At 37.1% G+C, this 22,642-nt stretch overlaps 1 protein-coding gene across 4 annotated transcripts in view; it reads left to right on the top strand.

Annotated features, from left to right (window-relative positions):
- LOC133266489 (PHD finger protein 20-like protein 1) overlaps window positions 1–22,642 on the top strand; it is a 212,559-nt gene that overhangs the window by 7,097 nt on the left and 182,820 nt on the right. For 2 of the 4 annotated variants that reach the window (XM_061447707.1, XM_061447705.1), the window contains exons 3-12: window positions 3,112–3,283; window positions 3,424–3,508; window positions 4,387–4,475; window positions 6,518–6,580; window positions 10,157–10,364; window positions 11,018–11,146; window positions 15,516–15,598; window positions 19,462–19,714; window positions 21,682–21,867; window positions 22,074–22,280. In XM_061447707.1, the coding sequence (XP_061303691.1) occupies window positions 3,112–3,283; window positions 3,424–3,508; window positions 4,387–4,475; window positions 6,518–6,580; window positions 10,157–10,364; window positions 11,018–11,146; window positions 15,516–15,598; window positions 19,462–19,714; window positions 21,682–21,867; window positions 22,074–22,280 (1,475 nt within the window). Of the gene's footprint in view, window positions 1–3,111; window positions 3,284–3,423; window positions 3,509–4,386; window positions 4,476–6,517; window positions 6,581–8,467; window positions 8,522–10,156; window positions 10,365–11,017; window positions 11,147–15,515; window positions 15,599–19,461; window positions 19,715–21,681; window positions 21,868–22,073; window positions 22,281–22,642 lie in introns of all 4 variants that reach the window. The other 2 variants (XM_061447706.1, XM_061447708.1) reach the window with 2 other exon arrangements.

The raw sequence follows: 22,642 nt of genomic DNA, 5'->3' as shown, positions 1-22,642 counted from the left end.
ACATCAAATTTCTCATGTGAATATGAAGATGGTTACAGCTCATACATCTTCTCTGTACCCGATAAATCTAAACATTGCTTTTAGACACTGTAAACTAGAATTCACTGTATTCACTGTAACTAGAATTCTTGAAAAAGGCTGATTATAAAAAAAAAAGTTGTTATTTTCTCTTCTGTTATCAGGAAATGCATACTTGCCTTTGAAATATTCGCATAACTGTAGGATATGGAATGGCTTATATTCAGTCCAAGCTCAAACTGTAACACCAGAAAAATGTTTCTGTGCAGTGTGAAATTTGGGATAGTAAATTCTGCAATATGTGTGCTCTGCTCTTTTCCACTGTGGGATCAGCATTGTGAAATGTTACTGTTTACACATATTTGTGGCACGTTGTGTGGCTAAATTTAGTGGGTATAGAGGGTAGTAGCTTCTTGGTAAATCCATATAAAGTTATTTTGGGGTTGCCTAAAAACCAATCGTATATAGCTTGGTTGTTTAAGAGATTTGTTACATCTTCTGTCTCTGAGTTGAATGTAGGTTTTGGCTCTATTCATCTTGCAGCCATTGTCTTCAATATACATTGAAGAAACAAATTATTAGAATAAAGCTATTATGTGATGTTATGATTATTATAAGCTTTAACTGTTCAAAACCAACATAATGGATTTAGATTTAGAGCCGATAATGATATTTTAAAAAGACTTTGAGAGCAGAAGTTGTAATTTATCAAAGAGAAATTAGCCAGTAAGTATCTGGTGTTGCATTTCCTCTGTTGAGTGATTCCTACTCAGACTTAATATTTTGTATGGCTTTTAATATTAACTGATGTTGGCTTTGCTTCTTTTATTCCCCCCCCCCCCCCATATGTATTAGTGTTTTCATTCTTGGCTTGCTGAATTTTCCTTAATTCCCATTTTTATGTATATGTGTCTCTAACCTACAGATGTTTACTATGTTTACTATACTGTATATGTTATTCCCCCCTTTTACTCAATTTTCCCTTTCCAGACCATTGTACCATATTTTGCCAGTTTGTCCCTTCTAGTGTTTTCTAAACACAGGAATAGTGGGTAACTTTGCTGGTGATGCCCAGTGAAAGCTACCAGCCATAACAGCAATAAAAATGTAGCACCATAATGGGAACAGAGCATTTGCATTGTAGATGTGTAGGAAGAGGAGAATTGTATCTTTTGGCCGATGGTTCCTCAACTGAGTAAAATCAGTGTCATTTTGCATCACTACCCGTCTGGCATGTGATAAACCTGAAATTTCCAACTGCAGTAAGAAAGGAATGGGGATTGATCTTGTTGCTCCTCTGACAGATGTCACGTGGAGTAGTTCTATCCTGAAAAAGGTTTTGTTAGTAGGATGGCAAATGAGAGTCTGCAATTTGAGACTAAGACTTTATTTTGAAGTTCAGTGAGAAGTTGGGAACTTGAAAGGATGGCTGTGAAGATATTTTGTGTTTCTGAAATGTATGGATGAGTGAAACCCAGAAGAGGCTGGACTGTCTGTGTGTTCTGATGTGAGAGTGAATTGTGGCTGAAGTAGTTGCAGAAGTAATCTAGAAAATCATAGAGTTTTTCTCACTTAGGCACACATGAGATACTTAGGTGTTAGGAAGCTGTATGCATCACTGCAGCTGAAGAAGTATGGCTGGAGAAATGAAGGAGCAAATTGAGATTGACACCTTTTGTTTTAATGCCCAGTTCTAGACACCAGGAAATAAGGAAAGCCTGTATCTGCTGGGAACTTGTACTTTAATCAGAACAGAGTGTCCAGAACTGCTTTATCAGCAGCATCAGTGGTTTGGAGAGAAAGTATTAAAAATTGAAAATGTTGACAGTGTTCCTGTATATGGCAGTTCCTAGGTGCTGGAATTTGCAGTAGGACTGGAAGTTGGGTGCCCAGGCTCTGCTCTCTTACTATTACTCCACAGCAGCACTTTGTTAGAAAAACAAGTTGCCTCTTAATGAAAGACAAGTGTCCCTTCCCTGTGATCTTTCTTTTCAATACATGTTTTAACTTGAGACCATCGCTAATACAAACTGGAGAAAGCTGAATCATGTACTTAACTTTTTCTTTTAGGAGAGTCTTTGTACTTTTGAATCCATTTAAATACTTTGAAGGGCAGCAGGACCTGAATTCTGCCTCATTCCAATTCTCTGCATTTCATACAGTGAAAATAATGAAATCTAATAATATTGGTGAAGCAAGTTGTGTGAGAGAACCAGTTTGTGCCTTGCTCTCTGACTGCAGTTTTGTGATTTACATCACTTTGGGGAAACAGGAATATTGAGACTGAATAATAACAATTGCTGAAGTTAGAGAAGTTTGTCTTTTTTTTTCCCCATACAGGTACAGTCTTAACCTTTATGGTTCCAAATCTGTATCTATTCTACACTCAAAATTAGATGCCTAAGACTTGTAGTGGTTGCAGCTCCTTCCTGATTAGTTCTGCTGAGCACAGACAGTGTTGGCTGAAAGTAAAATCCGTGTGTTAAATAAGACTGACATGCTTATTTTGATGCATGTGGAGTTAATGACTGCTAAAAAATAGTTACTATGAACCGAATTGAATGGCAGTGAAATCATGGAAGCTGATCTATAAATTAGTAAGCGGCTTTGATTAAGAATATTCTGTTGAACATTCTGGGTTTGATTAGTTGATTGGGTTTGTCCAGAATTGATGGTAAAGTAATGAATGTTTTACTCCTATTATAAACTATTTAATACTCTTTCCACCCCCAAGCAAGCACAAACTCTTACAGGATTTTGCTTTAGAGAAACACAGTTTTTAAAACTGATAAGGACAAACTTCTAATGCCAGTTTCAGGCAGTTTTGGTCTGGGAGTTTGAGGTTTAAGTTCGTGTGTGATCATCTGACTAGAATGAAGCTGATGTCCTGTTGCTGGTGTGTATAGATGACTCTTAAACTAAATGGTCTCCTACCATCAATTGGTAACTTCATCTTTTTGAGACTTGGAGATTTCTCGGTCCAAGGTGTTCATATAGGTTTCTCAAATGTCATGTAAGCACTGTTGTATGCCAAAAAAAGTAGGAACCTTTAAAAAATACTTGAGATTTATCAGTTTAACTTTATCACTCAAGGTATCCATCTCGTATTGAGAAGATAGATTATGAAGAGGGGAAGATGTTGGTCCATTTTGAACGATGGAGTCATCGTTACGATGAGTGGATTTACTGGGACAGCAATAGGTTGCGACCCTTGGAGCGACCAGCATTAAGGAAAGAAGGGCTAAAAGATGATGAAGAATTTGTTGTAAGTGGTCCTTTTATTTAGTCTTTGACTTGTTTTTGTAAACTGTCCTACCTGTTTTCTTACGTAAAATCTATCCCATAATGTCTAATTATTTTAATATTTTTCCTAGAAATATTAATGACTGACTTTGTATAAAATAGGATTTTAAACCTGGAGAAGAAGTACTAGCTCGTTGGACAGACTGTCGATACTACCCTGCAAAGATTGAAGCAATTAATAAAGAGGGTATGTATTTGTGCATGATCTGTTGGTAAGGACTCTTTGCATATGTTATGCTGTAGCTGTAGTCTGCTTATGTGACATGCATATAAAGTTTTCCTCACTGCCTCAATATTCGGTGAAAATGTTTCTATTCTATGCAGTTGAGTTAGAGGTTTGTCTTTTATCTGTGTAAAATTAGAAAATTGGAATTCCTTCTGGAAGAAAAAATGCTTTGTTTGTTCAGTGATGAGAATAAAGTCCTGTGCAGAGTGTTACAAATGTTTTTGTACTATTGTTGATTTAATAATAACATATAGTAAATAAAACAGCATAATACTTTGTATATTATATATTATATATGATCTATATTGTATATCACACTACATATTACATATTAATTATATTGTATATTTATTATAATATATAATAATGTTATTTAAAAGTTCATCCTTGTTTTAGGTGTGTAAAGTTCTGTTTATTGACGAAAAACAATGGAAACAGGGAAATAAAGGTTAATGCTTTAGATGCAGTACTTCGCATGGGGTGATATTTCTCATGAACATTAGTAAAAGTTTTTACTATAGTTTAAATGAGGATTTGATTGTAAATTGACTTGGTTTCCTATTGTGGCAACTTAAATATGACGTAATTCTTTCAATGAGGTACAAGAAAAAGTGACACAGTAGCTTAAACATGCTTGAAATTGTCCAAGTGGATAAAGAGTAACAATGTAAGAACAGGGTTTCATTGAGATTTTTTTTCTTTAAATTCTATATCCTGACTATAGGTAACTTGGTTACTTTGGTCATCCAGCCTACAAAATATTTTGCTAAAGCTTTCATAGTAACAAGGTGTGTTTTGTTTCTTAACTACTCATAGTGACTACTTCACTCCTTTTCTAGGAACCTTCACAGTACAGTTCTATGATGGTGTTATTCGATGTCTTAAGAGGATGCATATCAAATCTATGCCAGAGGATGCAAAAGGACAGGTAAGAATAATTTAGGTATCTTTGCTAGGTTTTATATAGGTTCTTTTTCTTTAATATCTCGAGTTTGAAAAAGTGTCACCTAGCACAACTAGTTTTAGATTACAGTCTTTATTCTAGGTCCTGCACTGCCTTGCTTCTCCAGTTTTATGGATGATGCCCCAGAGTGTGCTGCTCAAGTAGCCTTGCCTCTATCTGAAATGCCTGGCTGCCATACAGTCCACTGCCAACTAATCTGTTCCCAGAGTTTCCTCCTGCAGAGTTCAGAAAACCAGGGGCATCCAGAGACTTTTTTTCTCTGGTGCCCTTCCAGTAAAAAGGTTCAGCTTGTCAGTAGTCTGTGCTGCTGATTATTATTGTTTTTTTCTTCTCCACCCCATCTGTTTGCTACTTTGGTAGCTTTTTGCCCACATGTTCTTACTGACATGACTGTTCTGTGGGGTTTTCTCCCTTTTATCAGAACTTTTGGGGATTCAGATAGTTAAATATTTCTTTATTTCTGATAATGTCCAGTTTCTTAAAGAAGAGATGCTGAGTAGGAGCTGAGGGAGGCTGTGAAGTAGAATATGTGATTTAGTCACTAGGAATATCTTCACTTGCAAAGGAAAACAGCATTGAAGACTTAATCTTAAACTGAAATCCATAGTCACACTAACACTGGCTTCTTGCTGCAGTCTTACAATAACTGTTGAACCAGTATATAATATTTCAACAATACTTTATTAGGAGAGTAAGATGGGAAGCTAGAGTATTCAACTTTACTCCATAAAAAGGAAAACTTGATTCATGTGGTTGTAACTGAACTGAAATATCCCTTCTGTGACAATATAAAGAAGTCCCTTACTCTGTCCTGTGCTTTTTATAGGAAACTATGTTGTGTCTAATCTTGAGTTACTACTCTTAGGCCACAGGCATTTTCAGCTTTAAAATAAATAGTAAATCCATTTCTTAGCAGCTGTTTTGATGTCCAGACATGCTTGGTGGCAGCCCAGCTCATCTGCTCTTTCCAATTCTTCTCATTACTGAAAGTTAGGTTGTCAGTCTCATGCATCTCAGGGACTGAATGCATGGGCTTCAGTGAAGTTTTGAGAAAGAGCAAGGGGGCCAAATCTGCACTTTCCAAGATTGATTTTTGCAAAATTAGGGATAGGCATGAAGTTCCGTAGCTTTCAAAGGCAAAGCTATTTTTTTTCTGCAACATGTCATATGTCATTGTGCTATGGTAAAAGTTTGTTTTTAAAGATGTTTCTGTGGTATGTAAGAATACAACCATAATCATAGAGTCATGGAATGGATTGGAAGGGACCTTAAAGATCATCTAGTTCCAATAAATATCTAAGATTTGGTTGGAAAATCAGTTACTGGAAACTGAGCTTTGTCTAAGAGTAGAACTCAAATGGCCGTTGTTGCTTTTTTGCATTATTTATTTTTAAGGACATTTACTAAAATTCATTTAAAGCTTAAAAAGATGCCAAGACTGTACTTGATTTGCAAAATAGTGAAGCTGGCAGATCCAGCACTTCATTAAACCTATGACTTGGGGTTTTTGTCTGTTTCCAAAAGGGGGAAAAGTACATCTCAAGAGATGAGTGTAAGCTTAAGGCATTTCAAGTTCTAGTGCATTAGCAAATTTAGCATGTAAGATCTGTTTAGAAGGTGTGTGCTAAGCATGCAGAATTTGAATTACATGGAGAGATTATCGACTAGTTAATTCTTTGATTTGAGCTTAGTGTGTCTTGAAAAGATTATAAACACTGTAACACTCAAACTACTGAGTTTCAGCAGAAGTGTGTTTTATTAAGACTCAGCTGTGAGGATGGATTAAAGACTGGAAAATTTGTGTGGTTCAATGCAATAAGACTATAGGTTAAATTGCTGTGCAGATAAGCACAAAGTCATTGAAATCGCACATAAACGTGGCTAATGTAGAGAGAGAAAATAAAAGATGGGGATATTGAGACTGCCCTTGTGAGAGCACATGTGAAGTATTCGGATAACTTACTTTTTCTGTTTCATGTTTTTTGTTTTATCTTCGATGTAATTAGGCGCGCGAGAGGGAGCAGATAGCGCCGGAGCTGAGATTAGTGACGGAAATCGAACCAAAAGAAGTGAGTTTTGAGGAGGGTTTTGAAGGAGAGGGAGGGGACTTGGCACACAGGAAGAGGAAGCTGAGGAAAAAGCATGGATTTGCGATTGGAACAGAGGAAAACAAGAAGATGTGACAGGAGACAATGTGAGCCAAGATGTAGGTGGGGCAGACTGTTTAGAATTGAAAGGTGAAGGTGAGGAATCCAGGCTTGCTGTGGAATCAGCCGGTCAATAGATTGATGATATTTTATATGTGTGTATGTATGAGTGTGTGGGAGCTGGGAGTTGTGAGGTGTCAGGAGAGGAAAACCAGCTGAATCTTTAGTACTGTAGATAAGCACAAAGGTGGTGGTTGTAGGCAGGTGGAAGAGTGTGCGTGCGTTCTGCTATTGGTATAAGGGTTGGATGTTAGAAATCATTCTGGTTTTGCCTTCTTATCTTGTAGGTTTAAGGAATGTTTTAAAATACAAGTGTTTTAGCCAATGGATGTGTAAGGCTGTGGGTAATTTCTACTAATGTCTTTCTTGATCGTGCAATTTCCTGTGCTTTGATTTAGTGAATCTAATAAGTAAAATGACAGTTTTCCTCAGTAGGGATAATGTTTTGTCTTCTAACTACAGTGTCCCATAACTTCTCTCCTGTCAATTTTCTCAGCTTACTTGAAAGGTGACCTTTAGTGAGAATAAAAAAGGAAATGTGCATTTATATTTTTATGGTGTATGTAAATGAGAAATTCACTGGAGTGAGATCCTGTGGGAAGTGGGAAATCGGGCTGGATGGTGCAGAGTAACTAGTCCGGAGTTACAAAACCACAGCCAATAGAGGAACAATGTCAGGGCGTGAGGGAGGAATAGGGAAAACTTCTCTTAGGAGGATGTTTATTTTACTTAATTTCTAATGTGTTCATATTTGGGCCCTTGGCTTTGTGTATACTGAATGCTTTGGGGAAAAGTCCTGCTACTAAGGATTTGTAACTGGTTTCTGTGATATTTAGTGTCCTGCTGTTGTGGTTGACAGATACCTCAGTGACCGAGACAGATTTGTGAATTCATTGTGCTTTAGGCTCCCACTGTTATTTCCCCATTTTTTATTTCTTTCTGAAAATTCTGAAAAAGGCACAAACATCTTTTTGAAGGACAAGTTCCTGTGCTCTTCAAAAGAAATACAGTCACCTTTAGCATCTTAGGTGCTGAATAGTTCATGCACATCAGGAGCTGTGCAGGTGAGCAGTTAGCAGGAGTTAAAGGCTGAAAAACAGGAATTACCTGTGTCACTGTAATGAATGTGTTCACTTTGGAGCCAGAATAAAAATGGACCCACAGACTTTCCAGCCAATTCAGAATCACAGAACTGTTGAGGTTCGAAGGGACCTCTTGAGATAATCTTGTCCATTCACCGCTCAAGGTTCCCTTCTCTGACTTTAAATTTGTATGTTAATTCAGAAAAAAGTATAACCATCACCGTAATTAATGTCTCACTGCTCTGGCTTCTGGATGTTTAACCTTGGTTTGCTTCATTGTTTTGTGTCTTGCTGCCCTTTGTAAGCTCCATGTCCTAAGGAAAGTATCCAAACAATGAAATACAATGCAAACAAAATGCTTCGTGTTGTACCAGAAAGCTACTATTGGAACAGGACGCTTAGTTCAGGGTGCTCCTTGAAGCTTGATGTCTTCTGAAAGCTTCTGACTTAAGGGTGCTTAGCTTGACTGAAAATAAAAATGGTGTTTTGATGCAGGCTGCATTTCCTTTGCTCCACGCTTTTATTATACGATCAAGCTCCAGACATATTACTGATCCTCTTCATCCCTTGGCCAGGGTACAGTGTAAGACTTCTCTCAGGTGTTTCTAACTCCTCACCAGCACAAATAGCTCAATCCTTTTTTTTTTTGTCCTGCTGGATGGACAAGGCTCTGGATGGACTGGAGCTAATGTGTGTGCTTGTTTTGGCTGGCCAAAACCAGGTATGTGTATTTCTGGTTGACTATGCAGCTGGCAGTTAAACATGCTCTTTGTGGCTGGCACGTCGCTAAATGACTTTGATGGTTGCCTGTTGTGTAAGCATTGCCACAGCACTTCCAAACTTTGCTTCTGCTAGCTAGACTGAGCATATGCATCTTGCACTGATGGTTTGGACACAAAACACTTAGTCTTGGAGGAACCAAAGCTGTTGGTGTTCCTAAGTACATAGCTTGATGCAAAGTGGAAGCATAACCTATGTAAAGCAGTGATTTAAAAGCATTGAGCTATGGGAAAGGAAAAGCATAAAACAAGGAAAAGTAATGCTTTGTATTTTGTGTTATGCTTTTCTTACACATCAAAGAAGGCAAACAAACCCTCAGTAGTCTAGATATTAGGGAGACTTACAATGTGTAATGAGTGAGACAGAGTTGTGTTGAAACAAGATTTATAAAAACAAGATCCTTTAGGTACCTCATATGATAACGTAACAAGGAAGGTCCAGCATAAAATATAGTCTGTCTACAGCTGGAAAATACCCCAACTATTTATAAAGTTCACATGTGAAGCTAAGCAAAAATTGTCTTTATGAAACCTTTTTTTATATGTGGGTAATACAAACCTCCAAATGCTCTTGTAGCCAAATTGCCAAGTGGTAAATTAAGTATCATTAAAACCACTCAGACGCTTAATTCTTACTGGTGGAGGATGAACGTTACTCTTGGTTTTTATACCACATGTAACTTCTCCATGGAAAAATTCTGTACATTGATGTAATAGAAAATCTGGAGAATTACTTTGGTAAAAAGGATCAAGTTTAAATTTTTGCTATCACATTGATCCCTGACATTCAGGAGATGTAAGGCAGGAGTCTGATCACTCCAAACTAGTGGAAATTGCTTGGCTCAGCCTTGGAAGTATTTGGATCTCTCTGACTTGTTGGGTGGCTAAACTTCATCCACATGCCAAAAAGTAAATTAATTTGGGCTGTATATTCTGTTGTTTACTCCTGGAACATTTCTGTATGGTCAAATAAGCCATTGTTCAAAATGGCACTTTTATTACTTTCAGTGTGGATTGTGAAATTCAGTCATATTATAGAGCGCTGTATTGAAGTTGGTCAATGAAAGTTATAGTATGTACACAAAAAGAGTGCTACCTGTAGTTACTCTAGAAACACAGATCCAATTAAATAAGAGTTACCCTGCTTTATCAGTTGAATTCAGGAAGAACTCTGGTGGACCATGCTTTGAGTTGACGGTAGTTTTGAATAATAGTTAAATTTGAGCAGCAATGGAGTTGGTGCATTTCACAGCCAGAAGGGTAAGAACAAAGTCAGTTTTCTGGGTGTGGGAGCTCCTGGGTTTCTACAGCTATGACACATGAAAATAGATAGCAGGGAACATGTGCATCCAGAATCCTATGCATTATGTTTTTTTTGAAGGTGTTTTTGCTTTTTATCCATGTGGCATACTTCAAGTTTATTTGGGAAACTCATTTCATCACTCTCTGAGTAGTAGCCATAAAAAGGATTTCAACTGCTCTTGAACATTTCTAGATGAAGTTTCACTGGGTTTATAGGTATTTTCTATTTGAATCTCAGGCACTTTTTAATACTTACCATTTTTTCCTTTTTGGAGGATTGGATAGCTTTGGTCAAAGCTGCTGCTGCAGCAGCAGCCAAGAACAAAGCAGGAAGTAAACCTAGAACCAGCGCAAACAGCAATAAAGATAAAGAGGACAGAAAATGGCTAAAAGTTCCTTCAAAAAAGGAAGAAACCTCAACTTCTACAATCATGCAGGAAGTCCAAAAAAAGGAAGAGGAGCCTACATCTAGTGATACATTTGGTAAAAACAAATTCTGTAAAAGATAAAAGTAGGCTTATCTGTAATGTTAAACTCGAGCTCCTGTTGTTAGTTTTGCTGTTAAGTCATAACTAGTATTTCTTGAGGAAGATGTCACATTTGCTGTTATGATAACTTTATGATACATAACAATCAGTTCAGAAACAATTTTTATCAGGCAAATCTAGTTTGGTCATCATTTACTCCTTGTGCAAAATCTTACTAGCTCTAAGAAGAGCAGAACCTACGGGTTTTTTAAATGACTTTGTTGTACGCTATGGTTCATGTTCCTGCATCTTCTGTTACCTGTAAGGTAATCCTTGATCTTGTGCTAAGAAGAAAATCCAAAACCAGTACGAGTCATATATGCATATTCAGGGATGTTTGAAACTATCTGTGGGATGATTAGAATTTGTTCATTTTAATAGTCTTTAATACTGATTTCTCATCCTATTGAGTAAAAATTGCATTTTTGAGGTAGTCTGCATCTAATGCTTCGTTGTGTAATACTAAACATTGTGTAATTTTCATTTTTAATAGTTTTAAAGTTTCTTTACAGCAGTATTCAAATAGCAGTTCTGAAATATTAAAGTATTGTGGGTGTTGTTATGTATTTATGAAACGTGAGTTTATTAGATTTCTCTTCTGTTTAATAGTAGGATTTCCTGTAGTGGATGTTCCAAAGATGGCCTTTGTGCAGGCAGAGAGCACGTTATCACACAAGAGGAAAAGTAATTTAGGCAACTCATTTCAGGCAAAGAGAGCTCGTCTTAACAAGATCACTGGTAAAATACTTTTGTTGTTGACTTTTTTCCTTTTCAATGTAGTGAAATACACGTGTTTATATCTAAGCTACTGAAGCAGATTGAGAAAAGCATGTTCATGAGGCAGATATTCACTACAGTCTTTTACTTGTTAGGAATTTAAAAGGAAGATATAAAGGGTAATAAAATCTACATAGTTCATGATTTCAGAGAGTGGTCTCAAACTTGATTTGGTTGTTTCAGTTTCTTAGGAAGGTTGCCATCCTGAACTGATGGATTTCTTGAGTAGGTTTTAACTCTAGCTGCACAATTTTCTCCACTTTAATGTGAATTTGGGGTTTGTCCAACTCCTTAACAGGGTCATAACCACTGTAAAGCTTTTGTTGGCTGTGGAAAAACTAAATGTTTTGTCAGTTTGTCATAAAGTAAAACCGTTGCTGGAAAGAGTTTACAGTCTGTCTTTTAAAAGTGTACAAACCTAGCTACAAATTGAAGCAATGGAGATCTGAAACTTTATTTCAGTGTCTTAAGGCATTTGTTCTCTTATGTTTATTAGTCAGAGGTGTTAACGGAGAACAAGTATACGGCTATTGAATACAGTTTATGTAACAGGAAATGGAATAATAGATAATTACATTTCATTCCAAAAATCAATAGAAATTGACTTAGCAGTGAAAAGACCTATTTCAGTTTGTATCCCTCCTCCCCCATGCCTCCCAGTAAGCAAATTGTGCTGTCGGCATTGATCCTGTCACTGCTTAGGATGAGGCAATGTGTTTGCACCTGTGCTGGGAAATTATCAGATGCATTTCAAAATATGAGTGGATAAAAGTTGTGAAGTCCCCCCCTGTAGCAGAGGGGCCTTTGGACAGATGGTAAGATACAAGTACATCCCTCTCATTATTCTAGTAACTACAGTTTTGTGTGAAGTCTGGCAAAACTCTGTGCTGCAGATGAGAGGGGAGGGTTTGTTTGTTTATTGTAGTAGATAGGGTATTGTCATTCACAGGAAAAGTCTTATTTCTATAAGATACCCCCCCCACCCCCCAATTAATAAACTGTGTGATGAGATTCTCAGATTTGTTTTGGCTGGTCCAACCTTTCATCAGTCAGCAGTGGAGGACACTTAGCTCTCTTATGAGTGTGGTTCTGTTTCAGTGTCTCAATCAGTACTTCAGTCTAAAGGAGAAAACACATGAAATGGACTAATATGGAATATGATATGAAGGAAGCAGCTTTCAGTAAGGACAATTCTGCCGCCAGGATTTTCTTTCCTGGAAGGCTTCTTATTTGGTACCAAGTTTAGTTAACAGATGTCTGATTTATCAGCCTCATTGCTACGTTCCTTTGCCCATACTGTATACACCCTCAGTTAAATCCCAATTTAATCGCTGCCATGAGCAGTAGAGGTGTAAGATTGTAAATATGTATCACTAGTGTGTGTACATTCACATATATGTAGCCCTATCAATTTCTTTCCTTTGACAGCTAGTAGCAGAAGATACCTAAACCAGGTGAAAAACCTGTGACCCTAGAAATTACATTTGTATCTGCTTGTGGATAGATTCTTCCTTCCTAAGGAGCTTTGTGAGAATAACAGCAGGCAGACAGGGTCATGTAGACTGTACTTCATAGTCAGTAAACATATCTTGCAGCCATTCTAAAAACAGCGTGTCTATGTATCTATGAAATCATGTTCCACTAGCAGACAATATGTTAACTTTCAATGGAAATGAAGTAGTCCTTCTAATTACAAGATGAAATTTGTCATGCTTGGCAGTTACTTTGCTTAACTGTTTTCAAAATAGCACTTTTGCAACTTGTAATTGTTTTTATTGTTGCATATAATGAAGTATTTTGCAAATGTAACTGCTGATGATCAAACTTTCCCTTGCTACATGCTTTGCTTATTTCTTATGCTTTGAAATACTTGTAAATTGCCATTTGTGTCTCTGGCATGAATTTTTGGATTTGAGGGAAGGTTGGGATTTATGCTGGTGTACCCATCGGAATGGCTACCAAAAAGTGATAAAGCATTGTAGCTGTTAGGAAAACATTCATTTACTAAGTGTCTTACAGCTGTATTGGGAAAATAGAGCAATAGGCTGTCTGAAGGGTACTGCCTTCTGGATTTCAATTCAGCATTCAGTAATTGTTGCAGAAGGTTCTCCTTGTTTTGCCACAAGGGACACAGCTGCATCTGGTGCTCTTTGCTCACCATTTCCTTCCTTTACTCATTTTTCTTCTGCTACTGTCACTGGGGGAAATTATATTTCTCAAAGTTGAAGGATGTCTCCTGCTAAGCATGTGTTAACGTCTTCTTCACAGTATAGTTGTCTCTGTTGGAAGGCTTGCTTCGACATCTCCTTCTGCAGTGTTGATACCTAAAAGCTAACATCTGCAGCAAGCTTACAGAACAGAATGTTTCTAGTTCACTATGCCACCTCATGTTCTTAATTTGTTAGGTGTTAATGATGGAGGATGGTGAACTGTAGTCCTGCTGCTGTAGGAGATTATGGAATTGTTTTGTCTTTCTACAGGCATGGTGATTGGTTAGAAAGGTACCTAAAGAGGTAGAAAACAAGGAAGTAAGAAGGGTTATGTGTTCACAGGTTTGACAGAATGTAGGTTCATTTCATGGCTTTACTTTTTGAGCACTGAAAATCAAGCTAAAATGATAGTCCTAAAATCATAGGATGGTTTGGGTTGGAAGGGACCTTAAAGCTCATCCAGTTCCAACCCCCTGCCACAGGCAGGGGCAACACTTTCCAATAGACCAGGTTGCTTAAGCCCCATCCACTCTGGCCTTGAACACTGCCAGGGATGAGGCAGCCGCAGCTGCTCTGGGCAGCCTGTGGTTTGTAGAACCACAAAAGCTGCCTTATGGACTGTAATTTGTTGTTTAGTGTTTAAAACTCTGCTTCACTTAAGTTTGAAAATTATTTCATTCTTTTTATTGTAGGTGTAGGATTGTCAATATGAAGAACATTGCTAATTTTGCAACTTGATTTAAACTGGATTATTTGAGTCATAGATGTTTATTTAGGTCCATAAAGCCTATATGTTTTATGAGGCCTAATGCAGAATTCATATCTTAACTGATAATTTTATTCATAGTAGTGTAATAGGGCTAAGTAAGCTTCTGCTTTTCAGTTAACCTATTTAGCTGTGAAATCAATTAGTTTACACCTTTTCTTATGGACAGAGTGTTCCGAAAAAGTTTTAAATAAAACATAACTATTTTTCAGTAAACTGAGTATAACTTGATCTAACGTAAAGAATAAATGAAACAAAGCACCCATTATTTATTGTGGAATGCTGAAATGTGATAGCTCTCTAACAAAATACCACAGCGTTTTGGGCGCATGTTTGTTTTAAAGTCCTACATGCTTCCCAAGAGCCCAGGCTTCCCTAATCTGTAATTCCATGGGTATTGTGCGCTGTAAATTAATTTTGAGCATACCTAATTTTTCATGAAAAGCAATAGGAATTTCTCATGGATTTGTCAGTTGAAGTTGTTTTTGAGAACTTAAACTCTCCACCTCCATCACTGACATTCTGAGGGATTAAAGAGTAGCTTTTATTCAGATTTATGTATTTTAGGTTTTATCAGTTCTGCTTTGTCTTTCGGCACAGAACTTTTTCTTTCTTTTCATACTTTGAAGTTCATACTTGAAGTTCATACTTGAAGTAACTTCATACTTGAAGTTACGGTGTGAAGTACAACTGAAGCTGTTGTTATACTCTTAGCCCGCAGCAGAGTTTGTCTCGTGCCTTACAGATTTCCTCTTGTAGTAACAGTGGTATAGTATGAGCTCATTAATGAAGTGACAGATTCTGATGTATTTGCTCCCAATGCAGTGTCATTATTGAGGTAATTGGGGAACTCCACTGCTGACAATGTTAATTGGAATATTAAAACCTTTGTTGCATTCTGTCTAAGAAAGGTCTGTATGTGTTAAGAAGTAGTAATACAACTTCTGATGGGATTTTCTTAAAGACCAGAAAGGGGAAAGATAGCAAAGTCTTCTAAATAATTTGAATCCCTCAAAACTTACTTACATATCATAGGCTTGGTTTAAAAGCCCAAGTGCTTGGGCTGTAAAATGATGGTGAGGCATAATTTTACAATTTATAAGTTGATTTTCGTCTTTTCAGTGGAAATGCCAGAGAAGTGCCCCTTGTGAAAGGACAGCATCATGGGAATGACCTTCACCTTTTTGTTTCTTCTAATTTAACGTGTTCAGTTTTATGGGGAGCTGTTTCAGAGGGAATTATGTTGTAGATATAAGCAGCTCATATTTCTTGTCTTATTGGTTTTGCTTTGTTTTCCACAGATTCTTGTTGCAAGCTGCTTCTAACTATAAATCTTTGCAACTTCTCTCCTAAGGTTTATTGGCATCCAAAGCTGTTGTTGCGGATGGTGCTGAAAAAAAGGAAGGCAACAAAGAAACAGCTCCAGTCCTGGAGCAGGTATGAAATGGTAGAGTTTGATTCTTTTGCAAAGTTCCCACTGGAGTGTGCCATGGAGATGTAGTACCTACAACATTAAAATTTACCCCTTCAGGTATAACAGGGAACTGAAAATTGATCTTGTGTTTACATTTCTGGCAGAGCCAGAAGGACGGAATTTAGTTGTCTCTAAACACAGTGTTGACTTGAATTTCAATAATGAGCTTTTTTGTTAGAAAACTTAGAGAATCATAAAATCATAGAATGGTTTGGGTTGGAAAGGACCTTAAGATCATCCAGTTCCAACCCCCCTGCCATGGGCAGGGATACCTCACACTAAACCATGCCACCCAAGGCTCTGTCCAACTTGGCCTTAAAAAAACCCCAGGAAACGGAGAAAAATGAAGTCTCGATGCAGCAACTGTGAGGAGACCAGTGACCCAAGGTCCAGTCTTATAGCTGGAGCCATGACTGGCTTAGGAAAAGGCCCTTACACAAATTAAGTTTGTGTTTGCAACAGGGTTTTTGACATCCTGTAAACTTCTTTTAAAAGAAGTTTCTTTTCTGTTGTTAAGATTTTGGTGTTGTAGGCTTGTATGTGTTTTACGAACTGCTCAATGAGCCATACATTTTGCAAGGGTGTGTATTTTAATAAATACAAAAAGGAAACTTTTAAATAATGTTAAGGGTCTGATTTTTAAACCTGCATATTTGCAGGACCTGAAGGCTGCCATTTTATCTTTGGCTTATTCCATTGTGTTCAGGCATTGCTTGACTCCGAGTTGTGCATTATCTTGCATATTAAAAGGGCTGAATGCCTAAGCATGGTAAAGCAAGCTAAGGATGAACAAGTAGTCTTGATTCAGGACATCTTTGCTTTCCAGTGATTTAAATCAGAGCCTTAATGTAGTTTTAATACAGCTTTTTTGTATTCATTTTCATTCTTCTTTAACAGCAGCATGTGTATAAACCAGCCTTGCTGCCCGCAATTCTTAAAAGAGCACTTCTGTTCTTAAGCCCCGGCACACTCTATGAACAGTCCCTACCCCAACCCTTATTAGCTATTTTGGTTGTACTGGTTCTTTAGAGCTGATATATAATTGCATTGCTGTGGTTTTTTCCATTGGCACCGCATTGGATGCGAGTCTTGTCAATGGAACATGGTTTTCTGTTTTTAATGCTGTCACTGTAATGGCGAACCGAGCCACTATGGTGTCAATGCATTGACTGATATTTTGCATAAAGGTTTACAATGTATTGACATGACATTCCATTTCTCAAATTTTTTGCATATTAAAGATGCTATGATTTTTATTGCTACTGTGTGTGATATTTTCAATGTGCAAAAAACTGTGAAATGGCTTACAGCATGTTGTTTTTGGAAGAATCATTACAATGTAAATCTTACCATGCAGAATCCCATTGTGGTGAATGGGACTTTGTGGTTTACATAGACTGTGTATGCAACAGTATAAACTACAGTGCATATTTACTAAACACTTTTTGTTACTTCTTAGTAACTCGGCTGTTTCTGTTTTATTGACTAGATATACAAAAGATGTCTCTGTGATTGTTTACATGCTAATGGTCTGAAAAACCTCATTTTTGGAAATACTTAGGAAGCTCCTTTAAAGAGGCATCGAAAATCCCAAATTGTCCTATTCCTTCGCTTCCAACTAAAACCAGAAACCTCACAAACATTTCCATGATTAACTGTGGGGAGGAGAATTTTTGAGCTTGAAGCTTTTTTCACTATGTTCCTCCCATACTCCAATTAAAATGGCCGAGTTAAAACCTTCCCAAAAAGTTTTCCAGTAGCAAAGCTGACATTCCTTAGAGGTTTTGTCTGCCACTGCTATAAAATTGAATGGGTAAAATATCTTGTAGGGTTTTTTAATACTGTCGTACAGAACATGGTAGAAGTATTCAGGCCAGTAGCCGAAAACTGACTTTGTTGATGGAAATTTATTTTGTTTCTATTTATATCTTTTTAGTTTACAGTTGTCTTAAACCCAAAACCTCAGACGATTAGTTGCAGATAGTTTATTTAACTGTATTAGGGTATGTCATGTTATATTTCCTTTTGACCAAGACCTGATTAGTTGAATAACATTATTTCATTAAGGTTTTTAATGTTAAGTTGTCCTGTTAAGAGGTTAAGCACCTTATCAAAATATTAATTTAATTTTTTTAATCTTGTTTAAATAACTTTGTAATTTGAAAGTAATGGATGCTGTAGTAATGTCTTTCACATCTGTGAAGATGACCAATAAAATTGTTTATTTACAAGTTACGACTCTAATTAATTTCTGGTAATACCTCTCATAACCAGCATAGGTATTCTCTACAGTTCATGGAATAAACTGCATTTAGTCCATGTGTAATTGAGTTATTCAAGGTAGAACTGATGCCTGCTGAATGGGATGTTTTGCACCGGATCTTTACATGATGCTTCCAGCAAGCTATTCATGCAGCATTCAGGGATGCCCTTCTACAAACATAGAATGTGCACTTGTGTTTTTTTGTTTTGCCTTTTTTCATTTATTTTTTTTCTTCTCTATTGGAACATGGAAAGTTCCAGTGGAAAATAAAACTATGATTTATAACAAAACCCAATAATACCCTCAAATCATCAGTGTGACCTTTTAGTTTGGATAAAGTGGTGCACATGTTCTAGAAGTATCTTTCTACTTTGGTCTTTCCACTTTGTTCTGGTTTTATTAGATGGTACAGTGCTGTGTGGTGTAACTGGGGCAAGAAAGTTAAACTAAGAAATTATGTTCAGATATTGTAGTTTGCCATTATTGGGCAGGTTGTAACACATGCACAGTTTATTCAGTCAAGTAGGAAGAACATGCAGTTAAAAAATCTATAATGCTAATGTCTGTCAATGCATGCTAGTTGTCTGAAATAATACTTCAGTACATGTGTTAAGAAGGATGAAAATTGATGAAATCGGAAAGCTGCATTATGTGTTTGTTTTTGTCTCTCCCCCCCCCCTTCAGAAACTGTCTTAACTCTTCATCTGCTCATTTTTCCCAACAGTTAGCAAACTGTCTAACCCTGTGGTGCTAGAAGTTGTGATTTCTTCCTGTTTTTGCACAAACATATAATGTGGTGAAATCCAGACTCCCAGCACTGAAAGGGGTTGTGTGAGAGTGTATTCAGTATTTGGAAACTTTTTATTGTTTTTAGCTATTCCTTAAAGGAGCATTATCAACTTTTTCAGGTTCTGCTCTAAAAATTACATCTGTGTTTAGTTTTCCTGAGGAACTTTTTGTCTTAGCATCTGCTTTTAGAACTGCAGTCTTCTGAACGAGGATTGCTTGCTCATAGCAGCGCAAAAGCCTGACACAGTTCAAGAAGTATCTGGACAATACTTTCAGTCAGATGGTTTAGTTTTAGGTAGTCTTGTGAGGAGCAAGGAGTTGGACTCGGTGATCCTTATGGGTCCCTTCCAACTCGAGATACTCTCTGATTGTACATCAGTGTACTTGTACACTTGAAACCCAGTGTTCTCTAAGTTATATTTTGAGGAAGCACTGGCAGTCCTGGTCTACCGAATATGAAAGAGAAACTAAGAAGTCCGTGTTGAATTTTTTAAGTGGGAGTAGAGGAAAACTGTTTGATTTCAGGCTTTTATGCAGGTATTAGAAATAGTAAGAAATTAGGGTGTTCTGAATACTGAAAATACTTGATAGTGCTCCTTTGCAAGCGAGAGTTTAATGTGATGCATTTTAAATAGCTTTCATTTGTACTGAAAATAGTGTTGCTTTAAAATGTGTTTTGAATACTAAAGTTGCTTTTAAAAAGATCAAAATAGAATACAAGAACTACAGCGAAGAAACTGAAATAAAAGTATCAATTTTTTATTATTTATTCAGGAGATTTCACCTAAACCACAAAGTCAGAAAAAAAATGAAGCTGATATTAGCAGTTCTGCCAACATTCAGAAACCTGCACTGTTATCCTCAACTTTGTCTTCAGGAAAGGCTCGCAGCAAGAAATGCAAACAAGAATCTGGAGATTCTTCTGGGTGTATAAAGCCCCCTAAATCACCACTTTCCCCAGAATTAATACAAGTCGAGGATTTGACGCTGGTCTCTCAGCTTCCTTCTTCTGTGATAAATAAAACTAGTGAGCACAGACATTTTAAAAACCATACCGTAACTACTTATAAGAGATCTACAGACTTTTCTTTTGGTTGTAAATGGCTATTGCTTTTAAAAATGAATCTGCTTTAAATTAAAGGGCCAAGTTGGGAGCATTAGGGGTAGCTCAGTATTTTAAAAGTCAAGTCACATAATAAGGCGTCTGAATTACTCTACTGTAAATAAGACATTTAAATAATACATTTATAGTTGTGGCTTTAATGGTTGGCTTTCCCTCCCCCTTAAATCTCCACGTTAGTGTTAACAGTGATAGAGGAAAATTCAACCCTCCCTTCTGAAGGGGCCTGATTCGTTAAAAAGAAAAGACATACACCTTGGTTGTGGACCTTTCCCTCTCTGAGAAATCCCGCCTTCAGCAGGCTGAATGTGCTGTTGGCTGTGGTGTGCTTCACCTTAGGTGATAATCCCTCCAAATATGACGTGAAAGAGAAGATGGGTTCAAGATCTGTGGTGGGGTTTCTTTGTCTCAGACTAATACCATGGGTGTCCAGCTTCTTAACGTGTGACCGATTTGCAAAGGACCAAAGTACTGGTTATCAGCAGAACAGGGAAAGGTTTATGCTGCATCCTTGAATAAGCTTTTTTTTTGGCAATATTAAAATATTCCTATTTCTTTTTTCGAGATCACACTAGGTTTTTAGTGTTGCTTAGTTAGGGTCAGGCTCTTTCTGCCCTGAAGAACATTAAATGATGAGTCCAAGAATGAAAATAAATGTGTGTTCCACTAAGTTGAAAGCTACATTTTTGTTTCACTTTTAGAATAGTGATTGAGGATGGAAGATTAAACCTTCATCTTTTGTTTCCACCCCAGCCTTGTTATGATATTTTCTCTTAAGAGATAAGTTTCGTTAATTTTTTTCTCACATATAGCCTGAAACGAATGGGAGTGGGAGGGGTGCAAATTCAGCCATCTTTATTTTTTCAGGATGCACTGGTATAGATTGTATTTTGTCCCCATAAATCTTTCTTGTATACAGCTTCCCTCCCCATCCCTAAACCAGTGGTGAGTAGTTTTCCTTGAGCATGTTTGTATTTTGGGTTAGATTAGACTTCTCTGTAGCAATAGTTTAAAAATCAGCTAATTTAAAACTTGGTTAATTAATAGCTTAGACCTTTTTAGTGCTGTCTTTTAGTCTTTTGCTTCTGAGTTTTTACAATCTGTAAAGGAAATTCTGTTTTGCTGTCTCTTTATTTTTAAATTTGTACACCTTTGACTCTAAAAAGTGCTTAAGAAAAGGAGAGAACAGTGATTTACAGTGGAATAATGACTTAAATGCTTTAATAAGGCAAAAGTTTGTGAAATTGGAGAGGTAGGGGAGTGTGGGTGTTTTTGTTTTTAATGAATCAGGCCTATATTAACCTGTATCAATCCTCCCTCCTTTATTTTTAAGTACAAGGTTCTTGACCCTTCTCACTGTGCCAACACAATGCGTTGGCAGTGTGTACTTGACATATAATTGGGGTATTGATATCAGGTTAGCAGAAGACAGGAGATGGGATATAAAATTAACCACTGCTTTTGATTATTTTTATTAAGTTGTATGTTAACACTATCCATGACTTTTTAGATCCTTAACTGTGATCATATGTTCTGTTTACTGTTAAATCCTATTGCCCCCTTCCATTATAAGTAGCCTGATCTCCTGGGTTATATGGGGGGTTGCTTATTGTAAACCAACAGCCTTTATCAGTGGGGAAGTAGGTGCCCTAATAATGTATACTAAACAAAAAGCAGACTCATATCTTGAGCATAACTCTCTTTTTTTGCTCCTGGTACTCACAGTCTTTTAATTACTTTTGCCAGTTCTGCTGTGATTACCAGCTTTGCAAATAAGAGCTATTTAAAGCACTCCCCATCTTTAGATCTCAGATACTGCGGTAAGATTATGGTATATCTCTCTGCTTCATGAACATTGAAAGATCTCTTTTTAGGTCCATCACAGCCAGTGAATTCCCCTAGATCCTACAAACATAGCCAACGGAGAAGAAGATCACAGCGTTTAGCCACTTGCTCCTTGCCTGATGATTCTGTAGAAAAAGTTTCTTCTCCCTCTTCAGTTACTGATGGAAAAGTGTTCTCCATCAGTGGTCAAAACCAACAGTCATCAAAATTGGAGGGTAATGTATCTTAATCTAATAAAGAACTGCCCAAGAGAAATAGAATCATAAAAATGAGACCTTTCATGGTTTTCATCTAATGGGATATTTTGACTTACCGTAGCTAAAGCTGAATGCTGTTCCTATGTTATGTAACGCTGCAATCCAAACTGTTGTTTGTTGGACCTATGTATCTTTTTTAATTCTACATTTTTTCTTTTGTGTAGTACCTGATGTTGCTCATATGTCACTTGAGAAGCGTGGACCATGTCTCCCTCTTGATTTAAGCCGTAGTTCGGAAGTTACAGCACCATTATCCACAGAATCCACTTTCCGTAATGAATATCCCAGTAAAGACAAGGAAGATATTCAGATGATTACATATCTTTCTTCCAAAGCAGTAACTGATGGAAGAGTAGCTACAACAGCGTCAGGTAAAGAGATTCAGTATACAACCAGTTAGGTTATAGATGTAGGGTTAAAACAGTGCAAGCCTGCAACTCTTCCTGGGGTCTCTCCATCTGCATATTCATCTTCCACTGGCTTTGAGCTGCACTAGCACTTTTTTCTAACACAATTTAAGGAGGGTCTGAGTTTATGGAATATAAAGAGCAGTATTTAGTTAGAAAAGATGTGATTTTATTAAAACTTGCAAAAATAACGTATGAAGTTACTAACATACTAACATACAGTAAATCAAGATGTGCTCATTTCTCTGTGGCTTCATCTTTAAAACTTCGTAGCATTTTCAAACACTATCAACATTCCTCTACCTTTGCTTCTGTTTGCAGTGGAA

This window comes from Pezoporus flaviventris, unplaced genomic scaffold (assembly GCF_033815535.1).
Source record: "Pezoporus flaviventris isolate CSIRO_AGI_PZ_B2104156 unplaced genomic scaffold, CSIRO_AGI_Pfla_v1 ptg000007l, whole genome shotgun sequence".
NCBI classification, from domain to species: domain Eukaryota; kingdom Metazoa; phylum Chordata; class Aves; order Psittaciformes; family Psittacidae; genus Pezoporus; species Pezoporus flaviventris.
This window is presented reverse-complemented; position numbering and strand designations above follow the sequence as displayed.